Source organism: Rhipicephalus microplus, chromosome 5 (genome assembly GCF_043290135.1).
Source record: "Rhipicephalus microplus isolate Deutch F79 chromosome 5, USDA_Rmic, whole genome shotgun sequence".
NCBI lineage: Eukaryota > Metazoa > Arthropoda > Arachnida > Ixodida > Ixodidae > Rhipicephalus > Rhipicephalus microplus.
The window spans coordinates 30,667,015-30,686,171 of NC_134704.1; the positions used below are offsets into that span (position 1 = coordinate 30,667,015).

The 19,157-nt window shown below is 46.9% G+C and overlaps 1 protein-coding gene across 2 annotated transcripts in view; it reads right to left on the reverse strand.

Annotated features, from left to right (window-relative positions):
• Window positions 1-1,328: 1,328 nt before the first annotated feature.
• LOC119174779 (patronin-like) overlaps window positions 1,329-19,157 on the reverse strand; it is a 68,453-nt gene continuing 50,624 nt past the window's right edge. For both annotated transcript variants that reach the window (XM_037425841.2, XM_075895125.1), the window contains exons 10-14: window positions 14,886-15,013; window positions 14,289-14,560; window positions 10,254-10,501; window positions 7,987-8,150; window positions 1,329-2,242 (exon numbers count right to left, since the gene is read on the reverse strand). In XM_037425841.2, the coding sequence (XP_037281738.2) occupies window positions 2,110-2,242; window positions 7,987-8,150; window positions 10,254-10,501; window positions 14,289-14,560; window positions 14,886-15,013 (945 nt within the window). In that variant the 3' untranslated portion in view covers window positions 1,329-2,109. The remainder of the gene's footprint in view (window positions 2,243-7,986; window positions 8,151-10,253; window positions 10,502-14,288; window positions 14,561-14,885; window positions 15,014-19,157) is intronic.

Consider the following 19,157-nt stretch of genomic DNA (forward strand, 5'->3'; position numbering starts at 1 on the left):
CAAAGCTTGACGAGCTACCCAGCAGGCAGGTGACCTGAATGAAATGCAGTCGTCCCTATGGGCACTTGTTTTAAAGGACAATGAGCCGTCCAAAACTGCGATTTAGTAATATACCGGATGCATGACCATACAGTCTTACTTTAGCTTTGCAAAAAAGAGATTACCAGAGCGCACAAAACAAGAATGTGACCCCTTGAGACAAATTTTATGTCCTTACTTCCATCATCAACATTCTGTCTGTTGCAAGACAAGGGCCTCTCCCCATGATCCCCAACCCACCCCATCTTGTATGAGCAGAATGTATATCGCTCTTCACTGAATTACGATTCTGACTGCCGCTGTGGTCAAGTATTTCTCAACTGCTTAAAACTGGGGCAAGTGATACCCTATCAAACATTGTATGTCTTAAAATTTACTATACTTTGAGCATATGAGCCTGTATAACAGCAACCTTTTAAATTTAAAGAAATGAATCATTGTGACGGTAGTATCTTCATTTAACCTTCAAGTGGGAATTTGCCATAGTCGGAATCCTTCTGGGCGTTTTCATGGCTTAGCACTCCTTTACTGCTGTGAACCACCATTTACAGGAAGTTTGGACTACTACATTTAAGCAGGTCTTTCACAGCTTAGCACCCCTCCAGTGCAATGGAACCACTTTTACAGGTGTTAAGTGCCGGCTAATACATATACATCTATTCGTTCATTCCGAATGCTTCAAAATTTTAAATAATTAAAATTCGAACATAAGTGAATTAAAGTGCCATATTATTCGTTTGAATATTCGCACATGCCTGCATTAAATGGGAGTTGGCAGCCTAACACTTCTACAGGGAGGTTAATTCCTGTTCTCGTGGGGTGTGGCACGACGCGTCTGTGTTTGCTTGCTGAGCATTTTTAATGCAATAACACCCAAAAATGGGCATATCCTGTCATATGCAATGAACGTTCAGACATAACATGGCAGGTAACTTAACAATATATACCTGCCTCTTACAATGTTCTCACTAATAGCCACCCACCAAGTACAACTTATAACTGTTGTCAGCCATTATGTCCACCATTAGCTTTATGTCTATAAACATTATGCCTGCATTAATTAATTATTCTTTAACTCGCACACACCTAACAAAAATGGCAAACATTTTTTTTTATAACTACGGCGTAAGCTGAAATGGCTAGTGTCGTGCTTTGACACAACTGCTCAGTCAACAGGATACTACACCTTGCAAACTGACCGACAGCCACGCAGCTGGACATGAAGGTTTAACTAAAGTTACTTGTAGTTAAGCCAACAAGAACAGAAAAAATGAAATCACACACACACAAAAAGGGAAAGCTGCATTTATTGTTCGCGAACAACATGTGTATTACAGCAAAAAAAAAAAAAAGTAACCAGCGCAGCATTTGCCATTAGAGCAACTTGTGCGTGCAGATTGTGTTTGTGTGTCAGTGTATATCTATATTTTGTAGTAACATTTAAAAGCCTAAAAAAGAAAAAACGAAGACATCATCAGAGGTAAATGAAGCGAGAAACCGGCACCCGCATGAGCCTTTCGAGGAACATGCGCAACTGTTGGCTTCGACTATATTACATTTGGCAAGCCATATCACACAATTTGCCCAAGGACTCCAGTCATCTTCGTTAGTCGGCCGAAAGAGCGTAGGATAAACCCTCCCGCGCAACACGGAGGACAACGAGAAAAAGAAAAAAAAAAGTGACGACTGTGCCTCTCCGGCTGGGCTTATATCCTTCAACTATACGCTCGAGTAACGACAACACCCGCTATATACAAAGTACAATCTCAAGCGGAAAAAAAAACAATTAGTGTGCACGAATTCCCGAGAAGGAAGGAAGAAAGAAGAAATGCGGGTGAAAACAGTCCCAACCACTTCCTGATGAGGTTCGACCTGCGAACCTCGGGTCTCGGCCGCGGGAACAGGGAAAAGAAAGTAAGCCAGCGGCAATGTGTGACCGGTGTGTGGAGAGCTGCCGTGCCTCCTCGGCGCACATTTTGGTTAGCCTGGTGTTACAAGCCCCAGCACAGCAGTCTATCCTTGAGAAAACAAATGCACTGGAAGGGGACTTCTTTTTCAGACGTGCAGTCGTCACAAGTCCCTGCGTTGAGGCACACAGGTCTTCTTGACAGTCCACAGATGATTGTGGATGGTAAAGGCATCTATGGTGACCGTTAGGTGCTTCGTGTGAATCTGAGTGAAGCTCTTGGCGCCAGAGTTGTATCTGAAACAAACAAACAAAAAAGACAGAAACCCATAATTCTGTATGACTGCTCAACATTTGGCCCCTTCCAGCATGATTTCTTGGCAATGCTACACGATGACTGACCAAATCTGTGCTTTGTTAAGTTATTTATGCAGTACGTATATGCATTGAGTGAGTAAAAACTTCAGACACCTCATGCAACTTGTTCACAAAGAAAAAATGCACATATTAAGCCGCAGTATTGTGCAAACACAGCTCAATATGAGAAAAAATTCCAACTTTTACACGCCTTGTATGAAATGCTCCTCAAATAACAACTTATGCATTATAGGAACAATTTATTGGCAACTGATTTCAAGTTTATCCCCAGCTCTGAGATATCAAATACAATATGATTCATAAACAATACATAAAATATTGTGAGAAGTAAGCAGGCTCCCGTAATAGTTGCAGCGACATCAACAATAAAAAATACAGTACAGTCACACCTCATTATAACAAACTCACATGTGCCACGAAAACTTTGTTATATCCAAAAATTCATTACAAACAATTATTTGTTTGCAACACTATCTATGGCAAAGCTATTACACATTTACTTCATTTTACAAACTCGGTATATCGAATTACTGGTTATATCGAACAGTTGAGAAATGCCCTTGAATTTCCCATGCATAAGTATGGGGCCAATGCACGAGTAGTACTTCGAACTCCCACACAGCGGGACATCCGCAATATCGAACGCTGCACCACGCTGAGGCCCAGAAAGTGCATTTTTTCTAGCATTCTTCGAACTCCCACACAGCGGGACATCCGCAATATCGAACGCTGCACCACGCTGAGGCCCAGAAAGTGCATTTTTTCTAGCAAATATTGATAAACTTTCAGCTGAATTCTAACAAGTTTCGATCCCTTTGCGTGCGCAGGTGACAAAAAAGCGGTATTATGCTGGTCTCGCATTTGACGGGTCAAAGTGTCCGTTATCCGGCCAGTTAACGGTCGAACACTTGTGAACATTTGAACAAAAGTAACTTTAATTAACAAGAATTGGGATCACATTTTATCAAACGTTCACCAGCACTCAGTAAGTCCCTGTAAAAAAGCGGTGTTGTTGCTCGGGCTAGTAGGGTGAGTCTGACCGCCGCCTGGCATTTCTTCTTCTGTCAACGACCGGTGCTTTCACTCTCTCCGTGAGCTGACAGAACTGACAGAAAAGATGACAAATGAGGCTCTGAAGGTCGTTTGCGGCACCCATTTAAAGTGGTTATAACAAAGGAAAAAAGTTTTTCATGATATGGACGGAGCTCCCATTTGGGACTTGAGCGTCCCCCCACTTTCGTTGGCGGCAGTTCAAAATCAAGCACGGCTCATGGCCGCTCCCTTCGAGAGGGGACGGAACACTCCTTGTCTGGTGTCTGTGCTAGTTAGACGCCACTGTTGGTTGATGATGAAAACAAGGGCACCACTTCTGAGGGTAGAGTTTCTTGATTGCGCCATTCCTTGCGATCTTCACTTCCACCTTGCGCACCATTCCATCCGCACTGGGCAGGCTTTAGGTGACAATGCCCTGATGAGCACGACGTCGCCTTCTTTTATATCCTTTTTCCTCACTTGCCATTTTCGACGTTCCTGCGACGTTCCTGCAGAGTAGCAAGATGCACTGAATGCCAGAGTTTCCAGAATTAATTAGCCACGTTCTGGGCTTGACGCCAGTGTCGCTTGCACCGATTAGTCGTATCTATTTCTCAACTTGTAGGGGATAGGCATTTTTTTTTTGTGTGTGTCAGTAGCGTCGCCGGAGTGAGGATGGTGGGACCTTCGGGGTCCGAGGAAGTCGGAGTTATAGGTCTGGCATTCATGATGGCTGCGACTTCAGCTAAAAAGGTGGCAAGAATGTCGTTAGTAAGCCATTGATGGCGTGATTGCATAAGCAAGGAATGAGGAATACGGCGTGCCATACCGATCATTCTCTCCCTTGCGTCACCCATGTGGAATGCGTGCGGTGGATTTAATATCCACTTACAGCCGGTGTTCGCTAGGAACCTGCCAAATTGTGAGCTATTGAAGTTATCAGCACCAATTCCAAGTTCTCTGCATGCGCCGACGAAATTCGCCCCACAGTCAGAGCGTACAAGCTTCACAGGTCCTCTCAATGACATGAACCTTCGAAAAGCATTTATGAAGCTCGACGTGTCCATTGATTCGATGAGTTCAATGTGTACTGCACAAATGCTTAAGCATGTGAACATTACTGCCCAGCGCTTGATGTTGGCAATACCACCCCTCGTTCGGCGGGAGGTAATCAAGCAGGGACCGAAAACATCGATTCCCACGTTTGTAAAAGGGGGCTCCGTGCTGATTCGGTTGGCCGGATGGTCAGCCATCTTCTGATCGTGAAGGCGTCCTCGTAGCTTCTTGGACAAAATACAAGCCTCCAACTCAGAGAAGATGCACCTTTTGCCTTCAACAATCCAATATCCAGCAGCTCTCACAGCTCCTTCGGTGATGTGTCGACCTTGATGTTGAACGCAGCCATGGTGGTGGCGCACTAGGAGTTTCTCGACATGGTGTCGGCCAGGTATTATTAAAGGGTTTTTCTCTTCATCCGGAAGGTCACCTTTGTTCAAGTGGCCATTGACACAGCTCAGCCCCTGGGTGTCCAAAAAATGGGTCAAGCTTTCGAAGCGAGCTCGTTTTATGAACTTGCTCTCCTCTCTGGATACAACGCACCTCTTCTGAGAATACGTCCTGCAGCACAGAGTGAACAATGATGGCTTTGGCTCGAGAGAGCAGGTCCACGAGATTCATTTCTTCTGGTGACGAACTCTTCGCATGATGGGCAACCCGGATTATGCCAGCCACAGCTTGTGCGAGTGAGCTCCAGCTCTAAAACTTTCTGAATCAATTTGCTCCTAGTTGCTGTCGCTGTTTGGTTTCCGTCACGAAGGCACGGACCTCAGGGCGTACCTCTTCGTCTTCATTAGGGTTTACGAGCTTGAAACATGATGATGATGCTTCTCCTTGAGGTTGAGAGAGAAAGTCGAATCCTGACAACCAGTTTATCCTCTCGAGCTGCGCTGCTGGGATTGGTCTGGTGGCTTGGTACGCTGGATTTTTTTCTGCACACACGTACTTCCACTGTTCAGGTCGTGTGCTGGTACGCATGCGCTGAATTCTGTTAGCTACATACACATAGAATCGTTGCGTTTCATTGTGTATGTATCCCAGAACTACCTTGCTGTCTGCGTAAAATGTGACAGAACTCGGCTGAAAGTTTAACTCCCGTAGTATGGCATTGGCCATTTCTGCAGCAACAATTGCTGCACACAACTCCAGCCTTGGGATTATGTGGTCTTGTTTCTGCGCAAGCTTCGCTCTTCCCATGACAAATCCGACATGTTTGTTTCCTTGCTTGTCGATTACCCCTAGGTACGCTACTGCGGCGATGACACTCATAGGCACATCTGAGAACACGCGAATTTCTCTAGTTGCGGCTTCAGAAGTTGAGTGCGGTACATAAGTTTTCCGTACATGTAGGCAATGAAGTGCTTGTAGAGAATTCTTCCATTCATCCCAGCTTTGTTTCATTGCATCCGAAAGCGGGGTGTCCTAGTCATAACCTTCTGTCACGAGGTCATAAAGCAGGTGTTTTCCCTAAATCGTTACAGGTGCCACAAACCCCAGCAGGTCAAACAGACCGTTGACGGTCCACAGCACCCCTCGCCGTGTATAGGGCCTGTCTTGAAGAGGAGCTCTGAAGACGAAGGAGTCATTGACTACATCCCAAAGTAGACTGAGGCTTCTCTGCATATTTGATGCGTCTTTGTTCAAGTCAAAACTCTTCGGTCCCTGCGCATGGTCTTGTGGAGAAAATACACTCAGCACATTCTGCCCATTTGAAGCAATCTTGTGCAGCCTTAAGTTAGCTGTAGAAAGCATTTTTTGCATTTTCTGCAGCAGACTGATGGAGTCTTCTTCACGCGAACGGGACTTGAGTGCATCATCGATATAGAAGTCTCGCTCAACGAACCTCCTGGCATCTTCACTGAATTGTTGAGCAGCCTCTTGAGCAGTTCACCAAAGCCCATATGTTGCTACCACCACGGGTGAGGGACTGTTGCCGAAAACATGCACCTTCATTCGGCACTCCATGATTTCTCGGGAGATGTCATTGTCCTTAAACCAGGGGAACCTTAGGTAGTTCTGATGATCTTCACGAGCACGAAAGTTATCAGGTCGATCATCAAACTTGGTAAGTCCTGTAGAGACAAGGACCTTGCGGCACAAGCATTTAAGGACGCCGGCAAGCTCTGAGCTGGAACTGTTAGGTGCTGGCGTGTACGCAGGCGGCTGATGATAATCACACCAGTCCGTGAGGTGGTTGGTTGCTTCGGCATGCTCCAAGCTCTGGCTTCTCGGATGCACAACAGTCGCCCAAAGAGACGCAAGCTCGGCATCACTTATGGCGGCTTGCTTAATGATGTAACTCGAAACCCGTGCTCAGTCTATAGCTGGGGGTGGGCGCACACACTCCCCGCGATCCTGTTCTACAGCGACCTTGAGTGCACTTGCCTGCGCGTCTGCAGTAGCTGCCTCTTTCTCATGTTGTAAGAGCTCAACCTCAATTCTTGCCTTCTCTAAGTGCATTGTGGCCTTTTTATGACCAAACTGAGCTCTTGCTTTAACAGCCTCTGCTTGTGTGCAGACCTGCACAGTGACTTGGCTAATCGTGGAGGAGCCCGATCGTCGTGATCGTGAGGAAGCTCTTGAGTGAACCAACAGGGAGAACTGCGATGCCGTTTCATGTGCCTTGTCGCGTTCTTGTGGTGTAGCCTCTTGTCACTTTTCGCTGATGATCGCCTCACGGTCTCCATCGATTGCCTTTTGGAGCTTTGATTCCTGCCTCGCTTCAGACGTCTTTGCCTTCTCAAGAAAGGCTGAGTACCTCGCGGTGGCATGCTTGTAGCACTCATAACTTGCACGAAGCTATGTTCTGGCACCGGTAAACTGTCCTTTAGCACGTGACAGTGCCTGAAGAGCGCTCTCCACATTCTTCCAAACAGCGTCGTCAAGTTTACGGCAGCGCTCTTTGCGGCTTATTCGATAAGTTTCTTAAGCCTTCATCGAAACTGCTGCTTTTATTTGTGGCAGAATGTTTGATGTGGAAGCTTAATCCTGTGATGTGACATTTAGACACTCATGTGTGAGCTCGTCCCGATTCATTTTTGCTTGTTTACGTTTTGTCTCCGAGCGGATGTATGTGAAACAAATCATCATCAGTGGCTGGAACGAGCAGACGACATCACTGCAGCAGTTTTTGAGAAAGCGATAACTACTCGAGGAAAAAAAGAAACCGTATTTTTGTTGGGCGATGAGGGGGGTGCGAGAATCATGTGAGTGCGAGGATTATGCGAGTAAATACAATACGTCAACAGGATGGTGATATGTGGGGTTTAACGTCCCCAAAACCACCATATGATTATGAGAGACGCCGTAGTGGAGGGCTCCGGAAATTTCGACCGCCTGGGGTTTTTTAATGTGCACCTAAATCTGAGCACACAAGCCTACAACATTTCCGCCTCCATCGAAAATGCAGCCTCCGCAGCCGGGATTCGAGCCCGCGCCCTGCGGGACAGCAGCCGAGTACCTTAGCCACTAGACCACCGCGGCGGGGCACGTCAACAGGATGATAAAAAAGTGTCACAGCTTTTGAAAGAAAACTGGGAATGTCAACAAAAGATTGGGAACAGTGCGACACTTACTTGAAAAACATGTCCATCATGGAAGGCTGAACACTGCGCGGTCCGATGCCATGCAGCCGCAGCACTTCCTCTCTCTCGGGGTTGTAGGAGTAGAGACCACGAAACTGGCAGCCCGAGTCCCGGAACAGTATTAGAAAGTGCTTGCTCTCAGAAACATTTATCTCCTGCACACGATGCAATGGTAAAGCGTCAAGCAACAACTTGCCTCGATAGCCATGGCGACAAAATATGGAATTAAGCAGACCCAAAGTATCAATGATGACCCAAGATCTACAACATACAACTTTGCCACTAAACAAGGCAAGAGGAAAACCTAAAAAAAGATGATGCATAGTAGACTTGTAAACATAACTTAAGTAGAATTGTTACTTAAATGGAACAACTGCCTCTCAAATGAGTGGTTTCAGACTTGCATTTCGCACCCCTGTTAAAATCTCGGTAAAGAAATCTTCTGTTAAATGCGACATATTTTACTTGTTTTTTTCAGATTCCATTTAACAGGAGTCTATTGTAAGTTGTCTGAATACTGAATGAAAAATCCATACCTAAGCACCATAGCTGTCAAATTTATGACACCGCATCTTTGAACAAATGGGCGGCCATGCTGCAGATCGCTAAACTTGACTTTTTTATTGTTGGGGTTTAACTGCCCCAAAACCACCATATATGATCATGAGAGACGCCGTAGTGGAGGGTTCGGGAAATTTCGACCACCTGAGGTTCTTTAATTAAGATGCACCTAAATCTAAGCGCACGACCCCCAAACGTTTGCGCCTCTATCGAAAATACAGTCTTAAAAGCTACCGTATTTACTCGATTCTACCGCGCCCTCGATTGTAACGCGCACCCATTTTTCTCGCTGGCCCGCACGATCACACCACTCGAAAAAACTACTCCTTTCGGGAGCGTCTTCCATATAAATATGAAGTACGGGCGAAGCTTGTGCCCATCTGACGTGTAACACATCGATGTCAGCACGCGAACTTGCTTCGCCTCCTTCTTCTCGACGGTTGTGGTGCCAGGCATGTCGAAGTAAAGAGGCATCTGATCGGCATTCCCGATTTGCCCAAGCAGGTAGGCGTTGTTGCGCCGCAAGTTTAGGACGAACCTCTGAAAACTGTGAAGCTTTTTATCGTACTCCTCCACAAAAGTTTTCGCATATGCATGTTCCCCTTCGGAGGGAAAAGCCTTTCCTCTTCATAAAGTTAGTTAGCCAGCACCTGCTCGCTTTAAACTGGCTCCGCATTAGACCTTTTTCTAAGACTAATTGCATAGCCCGCACTTGGAGTAGTTCTGTCGTCACGGGCCGCTGTGCCGCTCGCTGCTCAAGCTCATACTCGCCAAGCAGCTCTTTAATTTACGGAAACCGACCCTGCTGTGGTCCACTGAAGCCTTTGCGTGAAGCTTGGCTGTCGACAATCTTCTGCTTTTGTTTCCGCCGGTCCCGCACGCACGTTTCGGGAACTCCGAACGACCGCGATGCGGCCCGATTTCCGTCCGTTTCTGCGCACGCGATGACTTTTCTTTTAAAAGCGGCATCGTGGTGCACTCAGGTTTTTGGAATCGGCCCTTCCACGCCGTCGATGCTAAGGCACTACTAGATGACGAACTCCTCAGCACTTGTACGAAGTGCCGCACATGGGAAGCACATAGGCAGAAATGGCCGATGCGCCATGCCGACGCACGTGGGGGCGGCCATTTTGATTTGCCGATGGCAATAGATTGACCGTAATTTTTTTGTTCGTACTCGATTCTAACGCGCATGCGATTTATGAACTCGCTTAACCGGAAAAAAGGTGCGCGTTAGATTCGAGTAATTACGGTAAACTTGAACCCCCGGACGAGAGAAAGAAGACTGCTCAGAGGGAGACTGCTCAGCTAAATATCTCATAAACATGACATTTTGGCGAGGTTGAAATATGCAACCATGGCATTAGAGCCAGACATTATGGTAAAACATCCTGACACGTACGCATCACATCAAACCTGTGTTTGCAGCCCTTCAAGTGTTCAACCCCTTTAAGTGTTTAATTATTTTCACAAAGAATTGCATAACACATACGCCCTACTTCTACTGTGCATCTGTTTACAGTGTTTTAGACTGAAAGCATTTTAGCATGCCCTCTCCATTTTAAACTTGACAACTTGACGTCTGCAATGTTGTGTACAGAATAAGAATAGATGGCAGGTTAATGATTGCACACTGTGTCTGATGAGTGAGCCCCGAATGCAAGGCTTTTCACGCAGAAACCAAATCGGCGACGCACCTCCAACACCTTCCTCTTGGTTTCGGAATTGACAGCTCCCGCAAGAACGGTGTTGATGGCATTGATGATGATGCTGCGATTTGATTTAGCCGTAGGCTTGACGAACAGCTTGGGCCCCGCGTATTCGCTCGCTGAAGGTAGCAGCATGAGGGAGTGAGTCGAGGCCGTGTCCGATGCTCCATCGCTGGCCGAAGTCCGCCACTCCGTTCCCGAGGGCGGTGGGCTGGCTGCACGCTGCCGCCCGCACTCTGCGTAGAACCAGAACAATCAGGCATCAGTCCTCAAATTAAATCTATTAACTATATAATAATAAATGGGGTTTTAAGTCCCAAAACTAGGCTTGTGCGAATATTTGAGACCTTGGAATTTAACTTAATAGAAATTTATAAGTATTTTAAGTGAACCAATAGGTGTACAATAGTCCGCATGTCATCTAACTGTAAAAGTTTCACTGCAGTGGAGGAATGCTATGCCGTGAAAAGACCTTTCGAAAATCCCCACTTCAAGGTTAAATGAACATATTGCTCTCACATCAATTCATCATTTTTTAAGTTTAGTTTATATTCTTGTTATACAAGATTATATGCTCGAATTACAATGAATTTAAAACGTAACATATTTTATGGATTATCACTTGCATTTTGCCGAAATGCAAATCCTGCTACTATTCAAAGTTGCTTCCACTTTACTTGAACCAAAAAGAAGGACACTTGCACATGCCTTACTTCAATTAAAATCATAACTTGCAGGTTACTTGGGTCATAAAAAATATGGTCATTTTTTTTTTACAATATGTGGTATGCACTCAAACTTCATTAGGCGTTCCATTTTACATGAAAATAAGTTCGTTATATTAAAAAATTAGTTATAAAGGTACATTCCTGACACTATATCTATAGCAAGGCTATTTTTCATTTACTTTGTTACAACCAATATTTCGTTATATCTGGGTTCGTTATATTAAGGTTTGAGTGCATACTCTTCAAATTCAATTCGTAATTATTTGAACCAAGTTATTAATTGCTTTGAATTCGCTTCGAACTTAAAATCTGCACAAGCCCACCCAAAACTATGATGCAAATACAGTAAAACCACGTTAATTCGGACTTCACGGGACCAGAGAGAGTGTCCAAAGTAGTTAGCATCTAAAAGAAAAAAAAAAGCGAGTTCCTGGGAACTGGCCAGCAGGAAAATTAGATATATTCAATACTGTCTTGTAGGTTCCCTAATAAAATTAAAAGAATTTTCTCTTCATAGAATCACAGAAAGGGGCCTGCTGCTTCATTGTATAGAAGTTCACAGTATGAGCTAGTATAGTTTTGTCGCTTCGTCGGTAATGCGTGACTAAGTACAGCCATAAAGTGCCCCAATGACACAATAATAATTCATCTAGTTTTCGCCAAAGCACTAAGTGACTTCGTATGGAAAATAAGTCTAATGTAGTTTACATAGCCACAAAATACTATGGTTCTGCTATGTAAAGAAAAAAGATATTCCTACACAAACCTTCTTTATTTTGCCCATTTTCACTGGAACGTAAAAATTTACTAATTAGTTTATGTGCAATATCTCTTCAAAGAAACCTTGAATGGCACTTCGTCTAAAGGCACAGTAAATTCTGCTTTGTTACCTTGAATAGTTTCCCCATACTCCCAGTATAACGGAGGCTTGTACAGCGAAAATGCTTTTGTTGCTCACACTATTTTCATTGCTGCTAGGTAACGCTTCCGACCAGGCATTAAAATGAAATGTCATTTAAAAGAGGTGATAATGAGCTTTCTGAAGCAGCCCAATTAAGTTTTCTTTGTGATGCACAGCGAGCCCATAGCATCCGCAAGCAATGCGTAAAAGGCAGAGCGGTAGCGGACGGAGTGGGTCCACCACCTTAATATTCTTTTAAAATATCTTGGCTTTGCAGCCTTCCCGATCACCAGCAGCGGCAACCACTCCGTGCCGGTCATGTTAGCAGCCAGAAGAACTGCCACGTGCTCTTTAATTCATTTTCCACCGATGCACGGGTCCCCCTCAAACGCGATCGTCTTGTCAGGCAGAGCCTTATAGAACAGCGCTGTCTCATCAGCGTTGAAAATGTTGCACGGCTCGTACATAGAAAGGCGCGCGGATAGTCTGGACCGCCAGTCCTGCAAAATACTTTTATCAACCGCACCTCTTTCACCACACACCTTGCGGAACACCAACCCGTGTCGCTTGTTGAAGCGGTTGAACCAGCCTTCCAACGCATTGAAGGAGTCAATGTTCTTGGTCACCGCGAACTTCTCTGCTTGTGCACAGATAAAGGGGTCGCTCAAGGGCAAACACGCATCGCGCGGAACGGCAATCCAGTGCAACAGTGCTTCCTCTAGCTTGAGACGCGCTGCCGTTCGAAGCCTCTTCCTTTGGTCGCCAAACATGTCCCCGTCATACGCTTGCATAATCTGCTCTTCGTTCTTCACATAAGTGCTCAGCATGCTTTTCTTCACATTGAACTTTTCCATCACTTCTTTTCGAGATGCTCTCGCTTGCAATGCCTTTAATATTTTGAAATGAAATGAAATGAACAGATTTTATTTCTGGAGAGAAACAGAAAAACGAAGTGAAGCTAAAAGCCATTCGGCCTGACGTGGCTTCGCTACGCGCACTGCGCACCTTCGCAGCCAAATCATTTGCTTTGTACTTCGCCCTCTTCGCTGCGGGAGTTGGGGCTGCAGGAGATGGAGGGCAAGCCATCCCGGTGTCGCTCGTGCGATGGTCCCGCATGCACGCACGGAGATAAAAATGAAATAAAAACCAGCGAACGTTTTAAAGAACAGCAAACAGTACGACTGCAGATGGCACTAATCACGTACAGATAAATAATTTAAAGCATACTAGAGGTGAGCAATCCAACTCAACCATCATGCAAATGTGTTCGATTCGCAAGAAAAAAGGAAAGGCAAATCCGTAGGTTGCTCGATGCTGATGAAAGCAGCGATGCACTGCCTTTCATTATGGTTGTTTAAACCACCATGTGTTTTTTTTGCTTTGGGGCGCCTCCGAGATGTACTACCCATGGATGAAGTTTTGAATCTCAGAGGCCGTAATCCGATCCCAAAGTTGTTTAGGTGCGCAGTCGATTTGGCCGGCAGAATCTTCTGTTGCTTCCCCGCCGTGACTCGACCGCGGTCGGGCGTTCAAACTAACCAAGGCGCGGCCGAATTTGTCCGAATTAATGAGAGAGTTTTCAATCATAGAACAATGTACATTTTGGACGGGACCAGATGCCATGGCCGAATTAACCGAAATTCCGAGTCACCGGGGGTCGGATTACAATATCTTACTGTATAAGGAATGGCATGGTGGAGGTCTCCTGAAATTTCGACCCCCTGAGGCTGCAATAGTCCTTACGATCCTTTCGTCTGTGTCCTTGTGTGTGTGTACTCAAGTTTCAGTGTGTCCCTGGGGCTCTTTAACGTGCATTTAGATCCAAGCACGTGGGTGTGTAGTTTTGGTTATGTTTTATACAATGATGTTATAGTTTACAGCACTACAGGTTCTTTTTACACATAATTAGTTTGGACAATGTTTCTATTTTTCTTGAGACTGACCCAGAAACTGCTTCATATAAACTATCAAACTGCCTCCAACAGAACACTTTGCATTAAAACACTTTGAATTTAAAACACATTAGAACACTTTGCAGATCCCACATTGTGAAATTTGTAAAGCAAGGCTTTAATGGGGCAGTCGCTAGAATGCTATAAAAATTTTCGTTTAATTTCGAAAGCTGCAACAAAGCTACTTTAACACCACAGCTGAGAGGCCTCAATTATACTGTGCAGTCACGGAGGAACACTGCAGCACAAACCAGAAACATATGCAGTACACATAAGAAATGAGCACCGGTACTGTTAACAGCCCTCGTGTTCAGTTTGTTTCTGATGTGTATCGCCCTTCAGTGTGTGCTGCCATATTACATTCCAAAACCTTTAATTTTCATATTGTGCATGATCTATTGGACAACCCAAATTCAGTGATGCAAACATAAAATGACCTCACCATCAAGACTGGTATGAGAGCCGCGCTGCAATGAACACGGCCCAAGATGCACCGACTTGGGCCGGGGTCGTGAAGATGATCGCGACTTGGCGCTGCTGCGTGTGAGTGTAGCGCCACCATCGCCACCACGCAAGCTCATACTGCTGCCACCATGAACCGCAGCATCCTTCTCGGCCTCTTCCTGGGCCTTGCGCTGCCGGTACTGCTCGAGGATCATCTGTCGCCTCTGCCGATCCTCCTCACGCTTCCGTGCCTGCTCCTCGCGTCGCAATCTGCATGTGGTTCAACACTGCCTGTGTTGGCACTGCTTCAAGGATAGCATGATTGCCAATAACCTGATGTAACTTAGAAGCGCGGCAGTTTGGGCTAGCTAGTATGAAATGACTGTTATAGTGGGAGCTGAGAACGACGACCAAGGGACAAGATCAACCACGCAGTCAAAGCTACATGGGGCAGAGCCACCACACGCATGTCAGTACATAAGTCAGTAAGTGCTCGACATCACCGTCGGTATTTATGTGGAGTGTTTAAACAAAACAAATAATGCAATGAGTCAAGGCATTACAAACACCGAAGAAAGAAAAAAAGGGCACTGACTGCTCCTGCATTCGCTTGACAGCATTTCGCTGCTCCTTGGCAACCCTGGCCGCCTCCTGTTCCTCCCTCCTTCGCAGTGAGACCAGCATCATCATCTCCTTGCGCCGCTGCATCTCATTCTCCGCCTCCTGCACAATATGCAAAAGTGTAATGGCATATGTACATTACAACTACAATTTACATTAAGACTAGAAATACCTTGGGTTCCACTTGATAAACCTAGTGACTCCGAGACATTTCTCAATACAAACTGATTATATTGAGGCAAGACAACAAGCAGTGGTGGAGGCGAGAGACATATTGTTCACAGAACAATGCAGATGGAGTAACAGGGGCGGTCAAGAACGAGAGGTCAAGAAGGGAGGATGGTAATTGGCCGTAATATATACACACAGGCTCATCCTTTGGTATCACTCATTAAGATAACTTGAGGCATGTGGAAATTGAGGCTAGCCTGCCACCACTGTGTCACCTTTTTCACCTATTTCTGCCGTCTTCATGTCCTAACGTGACTCTCCCCTCCTCCGCGGTCTATTGCCGCTAGGAAAGCAAAAGTGACATTGACCCCTCTCACCCGGCAGCCGATGTTGCAGTGGCACCGCGCTCAAGCCTCCCGAGACATTCGGTGGGAGTGAGATCCTCTCGGAACAGCGAACGGTGAGTACGTCTTTTCTTTCCCATCCGTCAGCTCGTTTGTTTTTGAAACTCACTCGGACTTGCCAACAGTGCCTTGCGCCTGCGGCGAACACTTACCTTTCGTTGCCCCTTTCGAACGCTAGGCAGAAAAGCGGCGCAGTTTGTTCACGCATGATTGTACTACGGCGAGGTTTTTCTTGAAACCAACACGAGCGGAGTTTGCCCTCGCTCGAGTGATCGGGTCCTGTGGTTACCGATCGTGAGAGTGCGCAAGATAGTCGCAAGGGCCCCTTTCCCTCGGCGGCTTGTTGCCGTGAACCCTTTTGCCCATGGAAATGTGCTCGCAGCACCATTTGTGCTGTACTTTTGTCCGTGGTATGAATAAGCCTCTTTTGCTTTCCTGCCATTTTTTACAGCAGGCGCTGTACTACGTTTTGGTGTTGCCACAAGCAATAAAGTGTTAAGACTCATTTGAGAGCAGTACTGTGTACTTCCTGTACCGCAGTCGGCGCCTTGGCTGCAACGCACGTTTGCAGCGGTGTTAGTCATGCGAAGCGACGATGAATACGAGGCTACAGTGAACACGGCCCTGCGGCTCGCTCCTGCGGCTATAACCTAGTGGCCATACTCAGAATTTAGTGGCTAGTGGCCATATTCCTGCAGGATACGTGTACACTACAGGCAAAATGCGTTTTAGATTACTAACAAGAGTTAATGATGATTAACAAGTGCACAGCTCAAAACAATGACGGGTTATGAGTGACAAAACCCCTCAATGCAGTTGAAAAATTGGAGCTCTGAAAGGCAACAGTTGCCTAGATACACACTGTACATGTATGTCTCAATTTCTCAAGTCTGGCCATGAAAGTGACGGCTTAAGTTGTATCCCTTTCCTGCATGCATAGTAGAGAGAGTAGTGTTGTCCTGAAGTATTGGAGACACCTTGAAGCTAGACGCGATGCAAAACTGCTTGTTTACCGCTGAAGTGTTCTCAACAGGTGTTTGCAATGACTGAGCAACTGAGATCTGTTCCCACACTTTTCATGCCCAGGTGACAACATGCTCAGTAATTTGATTGAAATAATGCTTCCTGTAATTAATACAATTGTGATGACGTTTATTCGAGCCGAGAAGTCGCAGCGAGGTCGCAACGGAAAGTGGGCGTACGGCAAGTCTGGCAGAGGCGGCACAAACTCTCGCGCAAGCAGAGCACGGGCTTTTTGTTGTCTTCCGAAGGCGCATACGCGTTGGTGCGTATGCTCCACTACAATACCCCCGGGATGAAGGGTAGCCATCCTGGCGACTCAGGGAGTAGGCACAATGATGGGGTCGTAGTAGGGCTTGAGACGGTCGACGTGTACGGTCTCGCGTCCTCGACGGCGCAAATCTGGTGATTGTGTTAACGGCTCGATGATGTAATTCACCGGGGAGGTTGCGTCAATGATACGGTACGGACCATGGTACCGGGCCAGAAGTTTGGAAGATAGGCCAGGAACGTGCGGGGGCACCCAAAGCCACACAAGGGAGCCAGCACGAAATGTAGGAGCTATGCGGTGAGCGTCGTCGTGTCGAGTCTTTTGTAGACCTTGAGCCTCACTTGTCAGAGACCGAGCCAACTGACGGCAGTCTTCAGCGTATCTGGCGACTTCCGAAAGCGGGGAGCACTCAGATGCATCAGGGCGGTACGGTAGTATAGTGTCGAGGGGGTGGGAAGGTTCGCGGCCGTACAATAGAAAGAACGGAGAAAAACCGGTAGTCGCTTGCGTCGCGGTGTTATAAGCGAAGGTAACAAAGGGCAATACAGCGTCCCAGTTAGTGTGGTCGGAGGAGGTGTACATCCTCAGCATGTCGCCAAGTGTGCGGTTGAACCGCTCAGTAAGACCATTTGTCTGTGGATGGTATGCGGTAGATTTCCGGTGGATAATGTTGCATTCAGCGAGGATAGCTTGGATGACCTCCGACAGGAACACTCGACCCCTATCACTGAGTAATTCCCGCGGAGCACCATGGCGTAGAATGAAGCTGCGGAGAATGAAGAGTGCAACTTCGTGGGCGGTCGCTGCCGGTAGAGCTGCAGTCTCAGCGTAGCGTGTCAGATGATCGACTCCGACAATAATCCACCGGTTTCCAGAGCTACTATATGGGAGTGGGCCATAGAGGTCTATACCCACGCGGTCGAATGGGCGAGCCGGGCACGGCAGCGGCTGTAACATGCCGGTAAGGTGCCGCGGAGGTGTTTTGTTCTGTTGGCAAGTGGTGCAAGACTGAATGTATTTCTGCACAAAACGATACATTCCTCGCCAGTAATAGCGTTGGCGCAGCCGTTCGTAGGTTTTCAGGACACCTGCGTGAGCACTTTGGGGATCTGCATGGAAATTCATGCAGATGTCAGAGCGCATATGAGTTGGGACAGCAAGGAGCCACTTCCGACCACCAGGCGTGTAGTTGCGGCGGTACAGAATGTTGTCACGTAAGGAAAAGTGGGCTGCTTGCCGGCGTACCGCTCTCGTGGAAGGGACAGAAGATGGATCGGTAAGGTAGTCGACTAACAAGGCAAGGTATGGGTCTTTACGCTGCTCCGAAAGCATGTCAGTGCTGTCGAGTGGTGACAAGGTGGTAAAAGGGGGTGACAGAGAAGCCACATCTGGTGTTAATGGCGATCGGGAAAGTGCATCGGCGTCCGCATGCTTGCGACCGGAACGATATACGACACGGATGTCGTATTCCTGCAATCGAAGTGCCCAACGGCCCAGACGTCCGGACGGGTCTTTCAAGGTGGACAGCCAACATAGAGCGTGGTGGTCTGTGACCACATCGAAAGGACGGCCGTAAAGGTACGGGCGAAACTTCGTAAGCGCCCAGATTATGGCCAAACACTCCTTCTCTGTCACGGAGTAATTCAATTCAGCCTTCTTAAGAGCGCGACTTGCATAAGCGACTACGTATTCGGTTTGGGTACCTTTCCGTTGTGCCAAAACTGCGCCAAGACCAACGCCGCTTGCATCAGTGTGAACTTCTGTGGCAGCAGTGGGGTCGTAGTGGCGAAGAATAGGTGGCGAGGTCAGCAGGCGGCGCAGCTGGTGAAATGCGTCGTCACATGCAGGTGACCATGCAGATATACCTTTGCTGTTGGAAAGCAGACTAGTCAGAGGTGCAATGATGGACGCGAAGTTGCGCACGAAGCGACGAAAGTAAGAGCAAAGACCAACGAAACTTCTTAGGGCTTTCAGTGATGTGGGCATGGGGAAGTCAGCGACAGCTCGAAGCTTATCGGGGTCCGGAAGAACACCGTCTCTTGTGATGACATGTCCCAAGATGGTTAGTTTGCGGGCTGCGAAGTGGCACTTCTTGGTGTTAAGTTGTAGGCCTGCAGAAGCTAGACACGCCAGAACCTCGTGGAGACGACGAAGATGTGTCGGGAAATCAGCTGAAAAGACTACGATGTCATCTAGGTAACACAAGCAAGTTTTCCACTTGTGGGCCCGCAATATGGTATCTATCATGCGTTCAAACGTCGCAGGCGCGTTGCAGAGCCCAAATGGCATGACTTTGAACTCATACAGGCCATCTGGCGTTACAAAGGCTGTTTTAGGGCGATCACATTCAGCCATTGGCACCTGCCAATACCCAGAACGC